The 19,783-nt window shown below is 37.1% G+C and overlaps 1 protein-coding gene across 1 annotated transcript in view; it reads left to right on the top strand.

The window, feature by feature from the left end:
* LOC100667292 (netrin receptor DCC) overlaps positions 1-19,783 on the top strand; it is a 706,905-nt gene that overhangs the window by 609,096 nt on the left and 78,026 nt on the right. Inside the window, exon 12 of the mRNA XM_023543783.2 lies at positions 10,200-10,341. Coding sequence (XP_023399551.2) covers positions 10,200-10,341 — 142 coding nt within the window. The remainder of the gene's footprint in view (positions 1-10,199; positions 10,342-19,783) is intronic.

Raw genomic sequence — 19,783 nt, 5'->3', positions numbered from 1 at the left:
AAGGAGTCTGCCAGTATATTTCCATGCACTAGGATTTGAACTTTAATATTTGGAGTTAATTCTTAAATCAACCACTTTTTTTCATAGACTGGGCATGTATGTTTAGGGTCAGATTTGAATTAACTGTATCACTGGAAAGGAGTGTGTGATCTCTTCCCAGATGTGGTCTATTCTTTTCCCAACAGAGCTCTGAGACTCATCCCTAAGTGAAGAATAATTAAACAAATGTTCGTTTGATAGATTTGTGATGTCACATAGAAGGGTTTGACACTGGTTCAAGTGTCCTGTGCTATGAAGTAGGTTGGGTCACTGATTAGCTTCCCTTTTTTTTCCCCTTGGGATTGTGAAGGTTAAACACTCAGAATTTGATTAAATGAACAGAGAAAAGTCATGGCATGTCAATTTCCCAACATCAATTTAAGTTTAGCTCAGTTAACTTTAGCTAGGAAATATAAAAATGGAACATACAAGAAATAGAGCATATGCCAAATGACATTTCTCACAGTGTGTGAATTATTATTATTTTATTTATTTATTTTTTTGGATTTGAAATGTATCCATTGTATGCAACTAAAACAGACCTGTAGAATAAATGGGTATGAAATATGAGGCAAGTGTCGGGAGGCCAGTGTCCCTAAACCAGAAGGGGTAAATAACATAATTAGGGATGTTCATTCAGGAAGACTCATCACAGTAGCCGGAGAAACCAAGTGGTAGATAACAGCTGCGCCTGGTGGGCAGTGTCAGAGAAAGCTGGAAAGACACTTCAGGTGGTGACCCAGAAGGCCAGTACATTTTAAATGTTCTGATTCTGAAAGCAGGTAACATGTCTAGATTCAGAGATGCAGGTAAATATTGTCAAGGAGATCTGCTAGCCTCTGATGGATTCACAAAGGAGATGCTAGCTGCTAGAGGACTTGGATGCCTCGGAGGAGCCATACAGGTTAACAACGCAAGAGAGCTTTCAAAAGAAAGCAAGGCAGTACCTCCACCAGAGAGACTTAGTTACTGGAATTGGGACCCAAATCAAAGTAGATTAGCAGTATATGGTTTGAAGTTGAGCCACTTGAGGTATTGTCCCACTGTGCCTTAGCATATTGCCTAGCCAGGGACAGGATTTTCCCTGAGTCAAGTTGGCTTAATCTCTAGGCAAGTGTCCCAGTGGCATGAACAATGAGGATCAGGGGATCACCAGGGCAAAGGTACAGTTAAAATCATTTTATAACTAACTAAATTCATTGATGAAAAAAAGTTTGTATTATTTCAAGGTCATTAAATAAGATCACAATTGGCTAGGCTTCATTTTTTGTTTTATAAAACAAAGCAATGTTTCTTGCCAGAATTGAACACATGTTCATAAAATTTTATTTAAAATCAAGTATTGCTTAATTTGTATATAACTACGTTTTTATTATTGCACCAATATTTAACTCAAACTTCATATGATAATGGCAATATTGTCACTCTGGGAATGTGTTGCACTAAAACTGTTTGCTAACATGGCTTTATGTCACCTTGAAAAATACTTGTCTTAATGAACTCAAGAATGCTGATTTTAGTATGATACCCAACTTTCTAAATTCACATCTCACAAGAGACTGTGTATTTATAGTAGTGAAATAAAGCATATTAAATCTGCAAGAAGAGCATATAACTTCAAGAAAAAAATAGGCTTTTGTAATATCTTATTTTTATTTTGCTCAAATCCATATTTGGGTAGTACCATGAAGTTCGTAGGCTTATAAAAAGGCAAAACAATATTTGGAAATTGTTCACTGAGCTGTATACATAATAAAGTTTAAAATAATATTTTATTAGATTAATTTCCATTCTAATTTGAAATTCAGTTAAATGTTTCAGGGTATATAGAATATTTAACAAATATTTAGATAAAAAAATTTATCTAAATTTTTTTTTATTTAGATAAATATCAAAAATTAAATGGTGTCTTAGTTATCTAGTGCTGCTATGACAGAAATATCACAAGTGGATGGCTTTAGCAAACAAAAATTTATTCTTTCATAGCCTAGTAGGCTAGAAGTCTGAATTCAGGGCGTCGGCTCCAGGGGAAATCTTTGTCTCTCTGTCAGCTCTGGAGGAAGGTCTTTGTCATCAATATTCCTCTGGTCCAGGGGCTTTTCAGCACAGGAATCCCAGGTCCAAAGGACACTCTCTGCTCCTGGCACTACTTTCTTGGTGGTATGAGGTCCTATTGTCTTTCTGCTCACTTCTCTTTTTTATATCTCAAAAGAGATTGACTGAAAATACAACCTAATCTTGTAGATTGAGTCCTGCCTCATTAACATAACTGGCTTTAATCCTGCCTCATGGACATCATAGAGGTAGGATTTACAGCACATTGGAAAATCACATAAAGTGACAAAATGGTGGACAATCACATAATACTGGGAATCATAGTGAAACCAAATTGACACACATTTTTGGAGGACACAATTCAATCCATAACAAATGGTAAATGTTGCTATTGTATAATTTTGAAATTATTAAGATGTAGGGAATTTTTATTGTAAAGATTAGAAAACGGCCTTTCCCAACCTTAGCTAGGACATCAGCAATCTGGGTACCTTTTATTTTTATTTCTACATCTGTGAATTACTGTGTACCGATGTTCCCCATCAGCTCAGTGATTTTTTTTTCTCTCTTGAAAGTGGATTCATTTTTAGACGATCTTATCCCAGTTAATGCACTATCGTCTACCAAATTGTTTATGCCAGAAAACTGAGAATCATTCTTGATGATTTTCCTGCCTTTACACTTGACAGTCAATAAATCAGCAAGCCCTGTCAAGTGTACCTCCAAAAATATATATTGCATCTCTTCATTTCTCCGCATTTCTCTTGTCTCCACTCTATTCCAAGGTCTCTTCTTCATTACCCATACTTGAAGGCTGCACTGGGTATAACGAGAAATGTGAATAATACTTTGCACAGATTAAGTGCTCAATAAATATTCATAGAAGAAGAGGACTTTAAAAAAAGCGTTACTGGATAATATATCTCTTTTAATGCTCCTTTTGATTTGCAGAAGAAAAAAGGGTGGGTCACTTTATGAAATACACCAATGAGTAGATCCACATCCTGGGTATTGTTAATGTCATGGTCTTGCTTGCCTCCTACTTTCCTACCGTTTTACTTTTTGCCTTTATTCTGTCTCACTCTCTTGCTCTGTCTCTTATTCTTGATCTCACTCTTCCTAATTTCCCTTAAAGTATTTACAATTTATTGCATAATTGTTATGCACCAATACTCTGATGGAACTTTCACGTATTACTGCGTTGTGTCCTTTAATCCACACCACCACCCTATGAAGTAGGTACTATTTTTAGCTTATATTGTAGATGAGAAACTCAGGCTCAGAAGGCTTAAGTGGCTCATTCAAGGTCATGCACTGGGGAGGAAGAGAACTGATGTGGATATGAGGAGTGGGATACCGGAAGAGTGAAGACCAGTTAGCTATTGAAATATTCTAGTCCAGGGATAAATTAAGGCCTGAATTAGGGCAGTGTCAGAGGGAATGTAAATATGGGGGCAGGTGGGTAACAATGAAAATAGGTTATTTAGAAGTGCTGATGGGCACTCTTTAATAAAATATCCACAGGGCCTCATGTGTACTGAAAGTATATTTCATTCTTCAAAAAACTTCACATGAGATTCAACAAGTCACCAGAAGCACAGAACAGAAATAAGGGAGAGAATCCAAAACTGATTTCCAATAAAGTTTCAAGATCCTTAGATTATTGCTAAACTCCAGGGAGTGAGTAAAGGCATTCTTTCAAATGATGCCATCCAATTTCCTGCTGTGGGAGTGCTATCCCAATAAAAACAACTTTTTTTTTTTTTTTAAGGGTCTTCTTTACTAGAGTAACTGAGTGACTTTGGAAAGGGTGTAAGATGAGCTTGTCTTCACCTGAAATTTGCTCTCCAGGGAGTAAGGCAAAATATCAGTATGCAGTGGAGATAGGTAGGATTAGAGACAGAAGTTTATGAAATGTGGCTTCTGAGGAAGAATTTGGGATGGCAGACTTAATCAATTACTTTTTTCTATTTTCTCACGTACTACCTGTATGGATCTAGAAAGAAGAAAAAAAAAGGAATTTATTAATGGAGCCCATGAAAGGAACAATGCCACAGGGCTATACCAGAAGTTGGGAAGCAATGAGCAACCAGACAGTTTTATTAAATCAATAAGTCTAACTCTTATCTGCTGGGCGTATTTGGAAAATGACTCGTCTTTATGGTAATCCAAGAGGGTATAGAGGGGTTTGGAGAGGGTGAAACTTGTGGTTTTTTTTTTTTTTTTTTCAAATCTGAAAGAAAAAAGTAGAATTAGTCATGGATTCAAGATAGAATAGTGCATCAGTGAAAAGGATTCATTTATTCCATTCAAGAAAGAAAAGGCCCAAAAGTCAAGGCACAAGTATTAGAATTGATTTTTCAAAAGTCAAAGGTCATGTGTTAAGTACTTTTAATAAAATTCATTATCAGGCTTGCCCACGAACACTAGGTCTAGGTCATGTTAAAAGATGTTCCTGTTATCAGTGACATTTTTAGGTGGCTTGATAAGGGAATGGGAAATGAAGTCTGATACTGAACAATGGTAGAACAGGCCTCGTACAGACGATAAGATGCATTATATTATCAATTGAGAAAAAGTGGCTAAAAAACATTTCTTTCTCTTCCTCAAACAGTATAATTTGGGATGCCCAGCTGATCATCTGCAGAAAAAGAACCTAAGCAGAAAGAGTTTGATCACTGGGGTCTTTGCAGTCGTCTAGCACTAGCTTGAAATCAATGAGAAGGCGTAAAAGATCCTAATAAACTTAGTTGTTACCCAGAGATGAGGATGAATAAAACAATAGAACCACTTCCAAAAATGAATAATAACCATTGACAGGGTTCACCTCCTGGCGAGCAGAGTGTCTAACTGATTCTATTAATTAATTACTACTAGGCATTGCTATTAAGGTATCGGCTATGTGGAAATAATTTATACAATCACTGGAAATCATCAAATATGATAAAGAAAAATTATTATCTGTCAAAAACTAAGTATTACTCATGTAATCTTTAGTATAATTAGGTTCTCTATGCTTGTCAAATAATTCACAACCATTGGGCAGACATACTAAGAGTGATTATTCTCCCCTTTTCAGTGTGTACATAGAGATTTAGATCATTTGTAAGACTAACATGAGGTAACTCTACAAAACCATAGCAAAGAGTTAACTGAAAATCAAAAGGTCTAACTCTTGGTCTAAGGTTTAATATCTACATTCCTAGCTTCATTTTCTGTGTGAATTTAATTTGGACTTTTAAAAATAAGCTTATATCCCTTAGAAAAAGGCCCTGGATTTTCCAAAGGCTGGTTGTGGGAAGACATATAGGATGTATTTAAAATCTAGTCATTTAAATTTGGTTTTATTCCTTTCGAGAGTATTTTCTAGGAGAATATAGATGAATAGAATTTCCAGGTAGAGGCTCTCTGATTCCTTACTTTAATGTGAAATAATAAAAAAAAAGAAAACAGATAATTCAACAGTTGCAAAATCATCCAGCAAAGGTGTGTGGTGACCTCCGACCAGTCATTCATTTAACTCTGTCTCAATTTCCTCCTTTGTAAACTTGTGAAATGGTGGTAATATCTGCCACAACTGCCTTGAAATGTTGAAACATAAAAATAAAATGAGTAATAGAATGTAAGTGTAGCTGGTCATCTAATTCTGCTTTTCTTTACTAGATTCTAAAGCCCTTGAGAGCAAAGAGCATGTTCACCCATGTGTGTGCATGTGTACTTAAGGCTATGAGGTCTTTTAAAGCAAAGGACAATATATTATTATTTTACTCATTAGTTTATCTCCCAAAGAACTTATCCAAATGCTTTAAATGCACACATTGGTCTAGCCGTATCTCTTTGGCATAACCCAAAAGATTTCTTTTTGAATTTTGTTCCAATCTACTTTTCCATTTTGTGACCCTATAAATCCCCTTTGCTCTAGCTACTAAGGTACTACTCATTCACTTAAAGATGCTCTATATTTTCATGATATTTTGAACTTGTTCTTGATATTCCTTCTGTCTTAAATACTTTTCCATGCCCTCCATGAACTCCCACTCACACTTGAAGGATGGGCTTCTTGTAAAGTCTTCCTTGACCACATGAGGCAGACTTCATCTCTCCCCCAGCAGACTCCTGTTGTATTTTCTATTTCTATTGTATTTCTATTTTAGCATTTTGTGTTGCTTTTATTAGCTAATGTGTCTATTTCCTCAGCCAGGATGGACACACCATGACTAATTCAGTTTTGTTTCCTCAGTTCCAAGGATAATACTTGCAGCACAGCAGGGATACACTTAATATATTTTGAATGAATAATAATTAAGTAAATTGGACTCTCAACCTCTTGAACTTCCCCCTTGAGAGGTGATATTAAATGGTACAGAATACCAGCTTCCAACTGATGTTATATCATTTCAAACCCTGCCTCTACCACTTCTTAAATGACTTTAAAGTTACTTAACCACTTCTTTCCAGATTACTGAAATATACAAAGTATATAGAAATAGACCCTACTCATAGGGTCATTGTGAGGATTAAATAACATAATCCATGTGCAGAGCTTAGCCAGGCCTATTGTAAATTCAAAAAATGTGTCAACAAGTATTAATAGAAGGGATATTTGGTTTTTCACATTTGAAGGGTAGTGGGGGTAAACTAAATGTCCGTACTGCCATACTCTTTGAATATATTCTAACAACTTCACTAATCAGATCAATCCTATGTAACTAGGTCCATCTGGAATAATTAAAATATATCTATTAGTGGGTTGGGTTATTATGTAATTAGTGTACATACTCTGAAATGGTTAAACTCCTTACGTAGCAACTGACTGTGACTTCAGATGTTTTCCTTTCCTTTCACAAGGGAACTAGGTTATTTGCAGAGCACCAGTTAATCAGTAGTAAAACCTAAACCAGTCCGGTTGCCGTTGATTCTGACTCATAGTGATCCTAAAGGATTTCTACTCTTCTAGAAATTCTAGAGCTGCCTCATGGAATTTCCAAGGAGCACCTGGTTGATTTGAACTGCTGAACCTTTGGTTAGCTGCTGTAGCACTTAACCATGCTGGAAAAAGAAGCTGGGACTTGTCTCCCTGGAGAGTCCTGCTCTCCCTCTGCTACACTGCCACATAGTTGAAAAGAGATCAAAGAGGCCCTGGGGTTATGACCCACGCAGCTCAGAAATCCATTCCTTGGTTTTCAGTCTGGCCTCTTTATAATAAATAGCCAGTCATTTGTTTTAATCACCTCGAAAGAAAAACTTTACGGGTTTATTTTTAAAAACAATTAAATTTCCACCAAGGTATTACAAAACCAAAACCAAACCAAATCAATTGCGGTCAGGTCAATTCCAACTCATAGCAAACCTATAGGACAGAGTAGAATTGCCTCATAGAGTTTCCAAGGAGTGCCTGGTGAATTTGAACTGCTGAGCCTTTGTTTAGCAGCCGTAGCACTTAACCATTATGCAACCAGGGTTTCCAAGGTATTATTTAAAAAAAAAAAAAAAAAAACCTCATTGCGGTAGATTCCATTCCAACTCATAGTAACCCTATAGGACAGAGTAGAACTGCCCCATAGAGTTTCCAAGGAGCACCTGTTGGATCTCAACTACTGACCTTTTGGTTAGCAGCCGAACTCTTAACCCCTAAGCCACCAAGAAGGTGTTATAGGTGTATCATTAATAACAAAATGAAACGTTGTCAGGTCCTGGGCCATCTTCACGATCACTGATATGCTTGAGTCCACTGTTGTAGCCACCATGTCAATCCATCTTCATTGAGCATTTCTCTCATTTTCATTGGCTCTCTACCAAATATGATTATACTCACATAAGTACATACTGTTATATTATACTCTCTTTATACTTGACTCTTTATTTAGCTGTATATAAAATTCTAGGTTTAAAGTCTTCTGTGACTAGAGTTTTATAAGTATTCTTCCATTGTTTTCTAAGTCCAAATGTTGTTGAGAAATGTGATGGTATTCTTATTCTTGATGATTTTTTATGTGATTTGCTTTTTTGTTTTCCCCTTTATGACAACTTTTGGATCCCCTTTCCCTCACCTATCCCCAGTGATCTGGTATTTCACATCAACATGCCTTGATGCAGTTCTCTTTCATTTATTACATCAGACATTTCACATTGCCTTTCAGACTAGCGTGCCAAGTTTTCCAGTTCTGTGAGATTTTTAATGTTAGGGTGTTTTTCTTGTTGTTGTTGTTGTTTTTTTTCTGCTTTGTTTTTTGCTAATTTGCTGCCTCCTATTTTTCCTGATTTTTCATTCTCTCATCTTAATAGTTAGGTGTTGAAAATTTTAAATTAAACTTTAATTTCTTATCTTTTTTTCTCTGATTTCCTATGACATATTTCCCCCTGAATTATGGGAGATTTCTTTTATTTTTTCTTCCAACTCAACTATTGAATATTTAATTTCTACAATCTAATTATGATTTCCAGAATTTTTTTTTTCTCAACTCATATTATTCCTGTATTTTTCTCCTCTTCTTTTTTAACGAGTGTACTATCTTCACTTAGATTAAGAAAGAATTAATGATAGTACTGGATAATTTTTCTGCTATATGCTTTATTGTTGTTTCTTCAGGTGCCATTCTCTTTTTATTTATATTTGCCTGTTTTTCATGCTGGAGGTTTTCTTTGATGTCTGATAGTTTTGTATTGCCAGTTCAATTAAAGGTGAAATCCTCAAAAGCTGATTTCAACCTAGAACCAAACCCATTGCCATCGAGTTGATTATGATTCCTAGCAACCTTATAAGGCAGAGTAGAACTGCTGCACATGGTTTCCAAGGCTGTAATCTTTACAGAAGCAGACTGTCACATCTTTCTCCTTTGAAGTGGCTGTTGGGTTTGAACCGTTGGCCTTTCAGTTAGCAGCTGAGAGCTTAACCACTGTACCACCAGGACCCCTTCAAAAGCTGATTGGAAGTTGCAAATTCTAGTGCATGAGTAGGGCTTGTTAAGTGCTGGGCATCAAGATCAGGGGGTTGGTAAAATACTCAACTCTTGTTTTCTATAACCCAGTGCCGTGGAGTCGATTCCGACTCATAGCGACCCTGTAGGACAGAGTAGAACTGCCCCCATAGAGTTTCCAAGGAACACCTGGCGTATCTTGTTTTCTACAGCGCCTAGCTATTCATTTGCTCTGGAGAAGGACTCTAGCCTTGTTGCCGTTGCTTATGGTGTCAGACAAAGGAAGAAGGTTTGGAAGTCTCATCTTAGAGTTTGAATCTTTGACTTAATAACCCTTGCCCTCATCCCTATTCTCTTCTATGCTTGATATTTTCTACATCCTCAGAAGCTAAAGCTCCTACCTACTCCAAAGCCAGGGAGGATTGGAAGACTGATTTTACCGGGTGTGGGTAGAAACCTGAGGGACTAACTGATCTTTATGACTTTCAATCCACCCCCTACTTCAGCACCATGCCTTAGCCCTGCCTTTTAAGACATCTAAACCCCACTGCCATCTAACAAACACTAATTTCCAGGCTTTCCTGAATTTCGTTATGCATATTTCTTTGCTTTTTATCAGTGTATCTTACGTATTTGGGTTTTAGCCTCTTCGTTATGTTCGGTCACCACACTTCCCTCCAATGTATAACTTCTGAATATTTGTTGACATTTCTCATCCACTATTTTTTGGGTGTAGTTCTGTTCTGTATGCCCTGGTGGCATAGTGGTTAAGATCAGCATTTCGAATCTATCAGTTGCTCCTTGGAAACCCTGTGGGACAGTTCTACTCTGGCCTATAGGGTCACTATGAGTCAGAATCAACTCGATGGCAATAAGTTTGTTTGTTTGTTAATATATCTTTAGGAGTTTACATACTTTACATTTTTTTCTTATCATTTTAGTGGTGTTTTGCAAGGGAGAGATAATAATGCATATAACCAATCAAGTGAATTGTGTATGTTTGTTAAAATCAGACAAATAGGAGTTCTGTCAGATTTTAAGAACAGATTTAATTTGGTTGTAAGGAGCAATCCCTAATGCTTCATACTTCCTGCCGTATTCACACTTAGGGTTGGGTCACTTCTTTGACTAGGGTCCTTTGGATCCTTCCTTTCTCCGATGTTTTAATTTACATCTCTTATTTTACAGAGTATCAAAGTAAGCTGGCTGCCTCCTCCATCAGAAACACAAAATGGATTTATTACAGGCTATAAAATTCGACACAGAAAAACGACCCGCAGGGGTGAGATGGAAACACTGGAGCCAAACAACCTCTGGTACCTGTTCACAGGTCAGTGTTCATATGGTCTAGTCTCGCAAGATTTTGACCAATTAAAAGCTTTAGGAATAAAATATACTCTCAACTTCAAGGAACATTGGTTTTTTCTTTCCTGGCAGGTGACATTTGTTGGCCTGAACAAGAATAACCTTTATATTTTTAACTTTATATTCTCTGTAATGCTTTCACTACATACTTTGCTTCTGGATTATCATCTTAATAAATGTATCATAGAATTTTTATACATCATGGGTTCAATCCAGGTTAGTGTCTCAGCATTGCTGATTCAGCAGTAGCTCTTATTGTCTAATATTGTCTAATACCTTTAAATGTCATCTAACAAAATGCTTTAGTTACATGAACCCCGTACACCCAATCTCAATCTCCAGAGCTGAGGATGGGGTTAGAAAATGGGGAGAAGGGTAGATTGGCCAGTTAAGAGAGAATTTATTCTACTTTCCATAAATATAAAAATAAATTAATTTTAATACCAATATTGATAGAACTCATAGTAGGTAAAACTTGCCTATATAAACTGGAGAAAATGCCATACAAGAATTTGAGAACTTTTTAAAAAATAAAATGATAAAACATATATTTCCTTTAAGTACTGGAACCTTTAATACACGTCAGTTCAAATTCCTAAAAAACAGGGTCAGAGAGAAGTCTTTCAAGATAATGCTTTTTGGAGGTGCAAGCCCAGAAGAGCAAGAGTGAAGGAAAAAGGGAAGTGAGACAGGGAAGAAAAGAAGTCAAATAATGGTGATACATTATTGAGCAGGCCACAACTTTGGATCAAACACAGAGCTTGCTAGGCCATGTGAGATTATGAGACCATATTAACTACACTATGTCTTGCCACAGTCCATGGCTGGATAGGAAGTGTGAGCAGTTTCTGTCTTGTCTATCGTTGATCAAAGTCCACCCATACATTGTTAATCACAGTGTACTTCCAGACAGTTCCCTAGCAAGCCAGAGTTCCTGGTGAAGGAGACATGGAGAGTCCGTGTCAGTCAGCACTTTATGTAATGGTGGCTTGGGCTAGGATAGCAGCAATGCTCTAGGCGTTATAGGATTGCATGAACTTTTGCAAAGGGTTGGGAGAAAAAATATATATATATATATTATTTTTGGGAGGCAAGGAATGCAGCAGTGGCTCATGATGGATTGATAGGTGGCGTTGAGCAATTCTGGGGTGCCACATAAGTTGAATCAGAACAATGTACAAACTATAAATTGTATAGTTTACAGCTAATGGATAAAGTAAACTATCACTGCAAATAAGAAATACATATATATATAAAATCCCCTATTTTCTCCTTTCTCTATACTGTGTACTGAGAAACTAAGTAGATTTCCATTTGAAATCATAACACACACTTGCATGCATGCATACACAACACACGTGCTCACGCACACACGCGGGTATGCACACACACAATAAGCACACATGTACACACACATGTTGTAAGCTTCTTGTTTAGCATATACTCTGAGGCCTGATAGTAGTCTATTTATTTTGCCTGATGCTACAATATTATTTGTATAAAATTTTAGCATGCTGTTGCAGGTGTTTCCACGATAGATTGCCGAAACCCACATTATTTGTTTTGAATCTGGACAAAATCACCTAAATAAAATAGGTATTGTTAAATCTAAGGGGAAGTTGCGAAACTCTACCATATCATTTAAGAAACTAAAAAAAAAAAAAAAGCCAAGATTCTAGCTTTTTTTCCTGATGAAATAACCAAAGAAAGGAAAAAATAAAATAACTGAAGTTAAATATTTGTGCTCATTAGGATAATCTGTCACAACGTGTAATTTTCTTTGAGAGAAATCACCAATGTTGAAAAATCTTGAAGAAAAAATTTTAGTGTAATTCCTAAGATTTAAGATTAGACCTGAACTAGTTGCCGCGGAGTCGATTTTGACTGATGGCAACGCCACGTGTCAGAGTAGAACTGTGCTCAATAGAGTTTTCAATTGCCGGTTTTTTGGAGTAGACCACCAGTTTTTCTTCCGAGGTACCTCTGGGTAGACTCAAACCTATAACTTTTCAGTTAGCATGTTAACTGTACTACCCAGGGACTCCTTCACTCCTTAGATAGTGATATAATTAAAAATCACCTTCAGATACCTCATCTGTATCTCTGGTGGTAGATTAGAATGGATTGTAAGCATAGTTTACTCCAACCTTCCTCTTCTACAGATACTGAGATTTGAAACCCTGAAATTGTCCTTTCATTCCTTTTCCAATTTAAATGAAAAAGACTAAAATTATAAATTTTTTCATAAAGTAATAAATTATGAGTATTCCATTAGAAAAACTAAGGATTGGGTATTTAATTCACAGAAGTGAAATGACCAATAAGCATGAGAAAATGTTCAATCTCATTAGTAATTAAAAAATGAAAATTAAAATAAATGACTTAGCAATTTCCTTTGATTGAAGTGATAAAAATAAAAATGAATGATGATACGCCCTTGTGGAAAGCATATTAGAAGTGTGAAATCTCACATACTGTTTATGGAACCGAAAATTCATAGTATCTTTCTGGAAAACAGTGGGGAGATACGTGTATAGATACACATGTGTATGTGTGTTTGCATACAGAGATGTTATGACCTAGATTTCCAACTTCTAGGAAGCAATCACATTTTTTACAATGTTTAACTATAAATATGTTCATTGCAATGTTACTTTAAAAGCAAATAATGATAAAAAAAAAAAAGACCCTAATTATCCTACAATAGGCAGTTGACAACTGGTATATTATACTGGATATTATACCGAATTATCTGCCTATTGTCAATAGGCAGATAATTTGGTATAATATACCATGGAATACTGTATATCTATTTTTTTTTTTTATAGAAAACCATGTGCAAAAATATTAAAGAAGTGTTAAATGTTTAAAATATATAGTTAAGTGTATAACTCAGTTTTCAGGGTTAGTACATGAGACCATATTTGCACACCAAAAATAGATTTGAATGCATAGCAAAAATTTGAAACAATATATATATACCAAAATATTAAGATTGTCACTTTTGTACTGACAATAAAATATATATTTTTAAATTGCATATGGAAAGTTAAAAACAAGAATTCAGGACTCTAATGTCATGCTATAACTTTTGGTTACCAAAATTGAAGATTTCCTCTGGCTAAAGTGAACTTTATGCCTACTAACCACCACTCATCCATTAGTTTTTTTGTGCTGTGGTGGTTTGTGTGTTGCTGTGATGCTGGAAGCTATGGCACCAGTATTTCAAATACCAGCTGAATCACCCATTGTGGACAGGTTTCAGCAGAGTGTCCAGACTAAGACAGACTATGAAGAAGGACCTGGCGGTCTACTTCTAAAAACTTGGCCAGTGAAAACCTTATGAATGGCAACAGAACATCATCTGATATAGTGCTGGAAGATGAGCCCCTCAGGTTGGAAGGCACTCAAAATATGACTGGAGAAGACCTGCCTCCTCAATGTAGAGTTGATCTTAATGATGTGGATGGAGTCAAGCTTTCAGTAACTTCATTTGCTGATATAGTCACACTCAAAATGAGAAGAAACAGCTGCCAACACCCATTATCAATCAGAACGTGGAATGTATGAAGTATGAACCTAGAAAAATTGGAAGTCATCAAAAATGAAATGGAAAGCGTAAAGATCTCTATCTTAGGCATTAGTGAGCAGAAATGGACAGGTATTGGCCAGTTTGAATTGGAAAATCATATGGTCTACCATGCAGGTATAAAAATGGCTTGAGGGTTCTATCTGACCTCCTCCAACCCCACAAGGGGGAAAGAGAACCAAGATCAACAGCCCAAGGCTGATTCTTGAGGCATAGGTCAGACACTCCTCCTTCCTCTCTTTGCCATCTCTATCAATTCTGACACCAACTTTTCCTCCCATAGCACTCTCTACTGGGTTTGCTAATTCATTGCAATGGCCACACAGAACTCAAAGACCATACTCACAATTATGGGGTTTATTCTAAGGAAAGTAACAGTTACAGTTCAGGCTCAGGAACACTCAAGATACAGTTCTTCCATCAGGATAGCCTCTTACGAGCCATGCTCACGGGCATGCCTCTCCCTGGCCCTCAGTCTCCACTGAAAGGCACTCAGTTTTCTCTCTCCATGAATAGGGAAGCCCACCATGCTGTCTTCTGCTGCTGGGTCCCTGCTGCTGGCCTCTCCTTCCTTGATAATGGGCTTCTCCTCTCTGCTCTGGAATTGGCTCTTTTTTAAGGCAAAACTGGCCTAGCCCCTTGGCGGGACACATTTACCCTATCACACAATCACCTGGGTGGGAGTTGCAAGACCATGGCTAGAAAATCCACATACAAAAGTAATTAATCCACTGCAGCAGGCAATGACAAATTGAAGAGGAATGGGCTCACATTTATTGTCAGAAAGAACGCTTCAAGATCTATCCTGAAGTACAATGCTGTCAATGATAGGATAATATCCATAAATCTACAAGGAAGACCAGTTGATACGACTATTATTCAAATTTATGCACCGACCACTAAGGCCAAAGGTGAAGAAACTGAAGATTTTTACCAACTTCTACAGTCTGAAGTTGATCAAACATGCCATCAATATGTGTTGATAATTACTGGTAGTTGGAATGCAAAAGTTGGAAACAAAGAAGGATTGGTAGTTGGAAAAAGTGGCCTTAGTGACAGAAATGACTATAGAGATTGCATGATAGAGTTTTGCAAGACCAACGACTTCGTCATTGCAAACACCTTTTTTCAACAACATAAACGGCAGCTATACACATGGATCTCACCAGATGGAATACACAGGAATCAAATTGACTACATCTGTGGAAGGGGTAATGGAGAAGCCCGATATCATCAGGCAGACCAAGGCCAGGGACCGGCTGTGGGACAGACTATTGATTGCTCACATGCAAGTTCAAGTTGAAGCTGAAGAACATTAAAATAAGTCCATGAGAGTGAAAGTATGACTTTGAGTATATCCCACCTGAATTTGGAGGCTATCTCAAAAATAGATTTGATGTCTTAAAACCTAATGACCGAAGACCAGGCAAGCTGTGGAATAACATTAAGGGCATCATACATGAAGAAAGTAAAAGGTCATTAAAAAGAAAGAAAAGACCAAACTGGATGTCAGAAAAGACTCTGAAACTTGCTCTTGAATGTAGAGTAGCTAAAGGAAATGGAAAAAATGATGAAGTAAAAGAGACGAACAGAAGATTTCAAAGGGCAGCTCGAAAAGACAAAGTAAAGTATTATAATGAAATATGCAAAGACCTGGAGTTAGAAAAACAAAAGGGAAGAATATGCTTGGTGTTTCTCAAGCTGAATGAGCTGAAGAAAAAAATCAAGCCTAGAGGTGCAATACTGAAGGATTCTATGGGCAAAATATTGAACTACACAGGAAGCATCAAAAGAAGATGGAAGGAATACAGAGAGCCACTATACCAAAAAGAATTTGCTGATGTTCAACCATTTCAGGAGGTAGCATATAATCAAGAACTGATGGTAATGAAGGAAGAAGTCCAAGTTGCATTGAAGGCATTGGCAAAAAACAAAGCTCCAGGAATTGACAGAATACCAATTTAGACATTTCAACAAACAGATGCAATTCTAGAAGGGCTCATTGTCTATGCCAAGAAATTTGGAAGACAGCACCTGTCCAAACAACTGGAAGAGATCCATATTCATGCCCGTTCCAAAGAAAGGTGATCCAACAGATTGCCCTTGAATTATGGTATTGAGGAAGGATATTAAATATACCATGGACTGCCAGAAAAATAAATAAATTTTTATCTTGGAAGAAATACAGCCAGAATGCTCCTTAGAAGCGAAGATGGCGAGGCTTTGTCTCACGTTCTTTGGGCATGGTATCAGGAGGGACCAGTCCCTGGAGAAGGACATCATGCTTGGTAAAGTAGAGGGCCAGCAAAAAAGAGGAAGGCCCTCAAGGAGATACACTGACATAGTGGCTGCAACAATAGGCTCAAACATAGCAACAATTGTGAGGATGGTGCAGGACTGGACAGTGTTTTGTTCCAGTGTTCATGATGCCACTGTGAGTCAGAACTGATTCAACAGCACCTAACAACGACAACAACATATCCACTGAACAGCTAAGAAGGGAGTGGTTCAGTACATAAATGAATAGTAGTGGTGGCACAGTGGCTAACTGCTCAGCTGCTTACCCAAATATCGGTGGTTCGAATTCACCACCCACTCCATGGGAGAAAGATGTGGCAGTCTGCTTCTATAAAGATTATAGCTTTGGAATAAAAGACCATGCTTGCTGGTCTGACAGAGACAGAAGCCCCTAGAGTATGGCCCCCAGACGCCCTTTTAACTCAGTACCGAAGTTACCCTGAGGTTCAGCCTTCAGCCAAAGATTAGATGGGTCTCTACAGCCAACAATAATACACAAGAGAGATGTGCTTCATAGTTCAATTATGTATATGAGACTAATGGGCACACCAGCCCAAAAGCAAAAATGAGAATGCAGGAAAGGGCAGAAAAACTGTACTAATGAAAACAGGGAATTATGAGGTGGAGGAGGGAAAGTGCTGACACATCACAGGGTTGGCTACCAACATCACAAAACAATTTGTGTATTAACTGTTCAATGAGAAACTAATTTGCTATGTAAACTTTATCTAAATTGCAATTTAAAAAAACATTATAGCTTTGGAAACCTTGTGGGAGCAGTTCTCCTCTGTCCTATAGAGTAGCTATGAGTCGGAATCTACTAGGTAGCAACCGGTTTTTGTTTGTTTAGTAAACCATATGGTCAAAAGAACTTACTAGTGTGAATTGTTTAGTGTTATGAGTTATTTAGGTAAGTGGAATTTAACATAGTCAGCTCAGTTTTAGTGAACTTAGATTTTGACTCCATAAATATACAAAATTTTAGGGTTTTCCTTCTACAAAATGTAAAATCATAAGGGGAAAAGAAGAAAAAACCTATATAGAGCAGCAAGTATTGGCCTTTTCAGTACCAAACACTCTGTATTAGTTTCTTAGTACTGCCAAAACAAATTACTACAAACTTTGTAGCTTAAAATTTATTCTCTCACAGTTCAAGGGTACAGAAGTCCAAAATTAAGGTAGGTGTCGGTTTGGTTCCTTCAAGAGGTTCTGAGAGAAAAAGCACCCCATGCCTCTCTCCTAGCTTCTGGTGGTTGCCAACAATCCTTGGCATTCTTTGGCTTGTAGATGCATCACTCTAGTCTCTGCCTCCATCTTTACTTCACTTTCTTCTCTGTATCCTCTTCTATAAAGGGAAACCCTGGTGGCATAGTGGTTAAGTGCTACAGCTTGAACCAAAAGGTCGGCAGTTCGAATCCGCCAGGCGCTGCTTGGAAACTCTATGGGGCAGTTCTACTCTGTCCTGTAGGGTAGCTATGAGTTGGAATCGACTCAATGGCACTGGGTTTAGTTTTTTTGGTTTTCTTCTATAAAGACACCTGTCATTGGCTTTAAGACCCATACTAAATGCAGAATGATTTTATCTTGAGATCCTTAACTATTTCATCTGCAAAGGACTTATTTCCAAATAAGGTCTCTTCCTGAGGGTCTAACGGACAGGAATTTGGGGGGAGTGCTGTTCAACCCACTACAGACCCCTTTTATTATTTTTACTCTCAAGGACAATCATTTTGAATTATATTCTCTAATAAAATTTATTTATTCAAAAATAAATCATTTCTGCATTTTTTATTCATCTAAGTTATGTGTGGCAAATAGAGCTTCTAAACAGCGTAATCAGCATAGGATAACCCATCACCACTCTGGTTTAGCATTATTCCAGCTAAAAGCAAAGAAATGGGATGAACTAATTAGCTTGTTATTGGGAAAAGCTCACATACCCATTCCCATCTTTATGGATTTATAGGAGTCTTGACTCCGAATTCGAAGTCTTCATTCATGCTGTTACTTCTTCATGTATATAGTTATAAAAATGTATCTGGGAATGCAGACATGATCTAAGGAGTTATCCTTGTAACTCTACCTGATAATTACATAATTATTGCAAAAATGTTATACATGCTCATTTTTTTTTTTTTTTTATTTTGAGCAGAAGAAATAAAAACAGCCAGTAAATAGCCTGATACTTGTAAATAACCTACACTTTCCTCTCTCCTGCTTGGTGACTTGGCTTCAGTAATACCTGTTGCATTTCTAGACATTGTGGAAATGGCATCAATGCTACAGAACACCCAGGAACCAGGAAGTACTATACACTGGTAGCATGGGTGTGATTTTAACCTGTCCCCGGGATATATCTAATAACGTATACACTTACTTCGTGGTATGCAGATGTAATTGATCTGCCGTATGAATCTGCAGCGCTACAAAATGTACAGGGTTTGACCCCATGTTTTCAGTGCCTGTAAGATACATGGGTGTATTGATTTGGCTGTTCGAAGATTGGAAATGCCAGAATGCTTCATCTGGATGATTTAAATATTCAGGTGTAGAGACTCAAGCATTTTTATTTTTATTTTTTTACAATCCTCTATTTGTTAAACAGGTGTTTTGTGTATGTGTGTGTTTTTTACTAGGATAATGAGACATCTGCAATAACAAAGTAATTCAGAATTATAACAAGGATTTTAAATCGTTGCTATCAGTTTTATTGTGGGAACCCATGTCAGCTAAATTTTAAAGTGCTGTTTTTAATTTTTGAGTGCTTTTCAGAGAAGGTTGTTTGGAATTGAATGTAAGAGTTTTCTTGTGTTTCATGGCCAGTATAGAATCAACATATTGATAAACATGCATTGGTATTTTATGGACTGAAAATTGAAACAATAGCATAACAATTTTAAAACAAGGTTAACATTAGGGGGATAAAAGGAAATGTTATTGTTTAAATAATGGGCTATCTCTTACCATAAATTCTAAGAGATTAGAAATAGAAAAGAATTGCAGAGCTTGAAGCTCTTATTATTGGGAATGAAACCAGGCAGAGGGTAATCTGCTTTTGAGAATAAGACTTTTATTACAGCCATGAAAAGCATTGCTAGCTGTACCATACTCCCTTTAGAATAAAATTAGAAGCAGCTAGAAAGCACACACACACACACACGCACACACGCACACATGCGTGCGCACACACACACACGCTGAGACCGAACTATAAAACTAAACTAAACTAGACTAAAACTGTAACCATGGAGTCGATTCCAACTCATAGTGGCCTTGTAGGATAGAGTAAGAGCTGCCCCATAGGGCTTCCAAGGAGTAGCTGGTGGATTTGAACTGCCAAACTGTTGGTTGGCTGCCGCAGCTCTTAACCACAAATTTACTTATCCATGCCCCCGGGCCCCTTGTTTTACAGAAGGTATAACTGAGGCCTGGAGAGTGACATTTCTAAGATCCACCACTACTTAAGGGAATGATCACAACTTGATTATAGGTGTCCTGATTCATAGTTTAGTCCTGCTTC

The sequence above is a fragment of the Loxodonta africana genome, chromosome 11 (assembly GCF_030014295.1).
Source record: "Loxodonta africana isolate mLoxAfr1 chromosome 11, mLoxAfr1.hap2, whole genome shotgun sequence".
Taxonomy (NCBI): Eukaryota; Metazoa; Chordata; class Mammalia; order Proboscidea; family Elephantidae; genus Loxodonta; species Loxodonta africana.
Note: the sequence above shows the minus strand (reverse complement) of the source record. Positions and strands in the feature narration are given on the sequence as shown.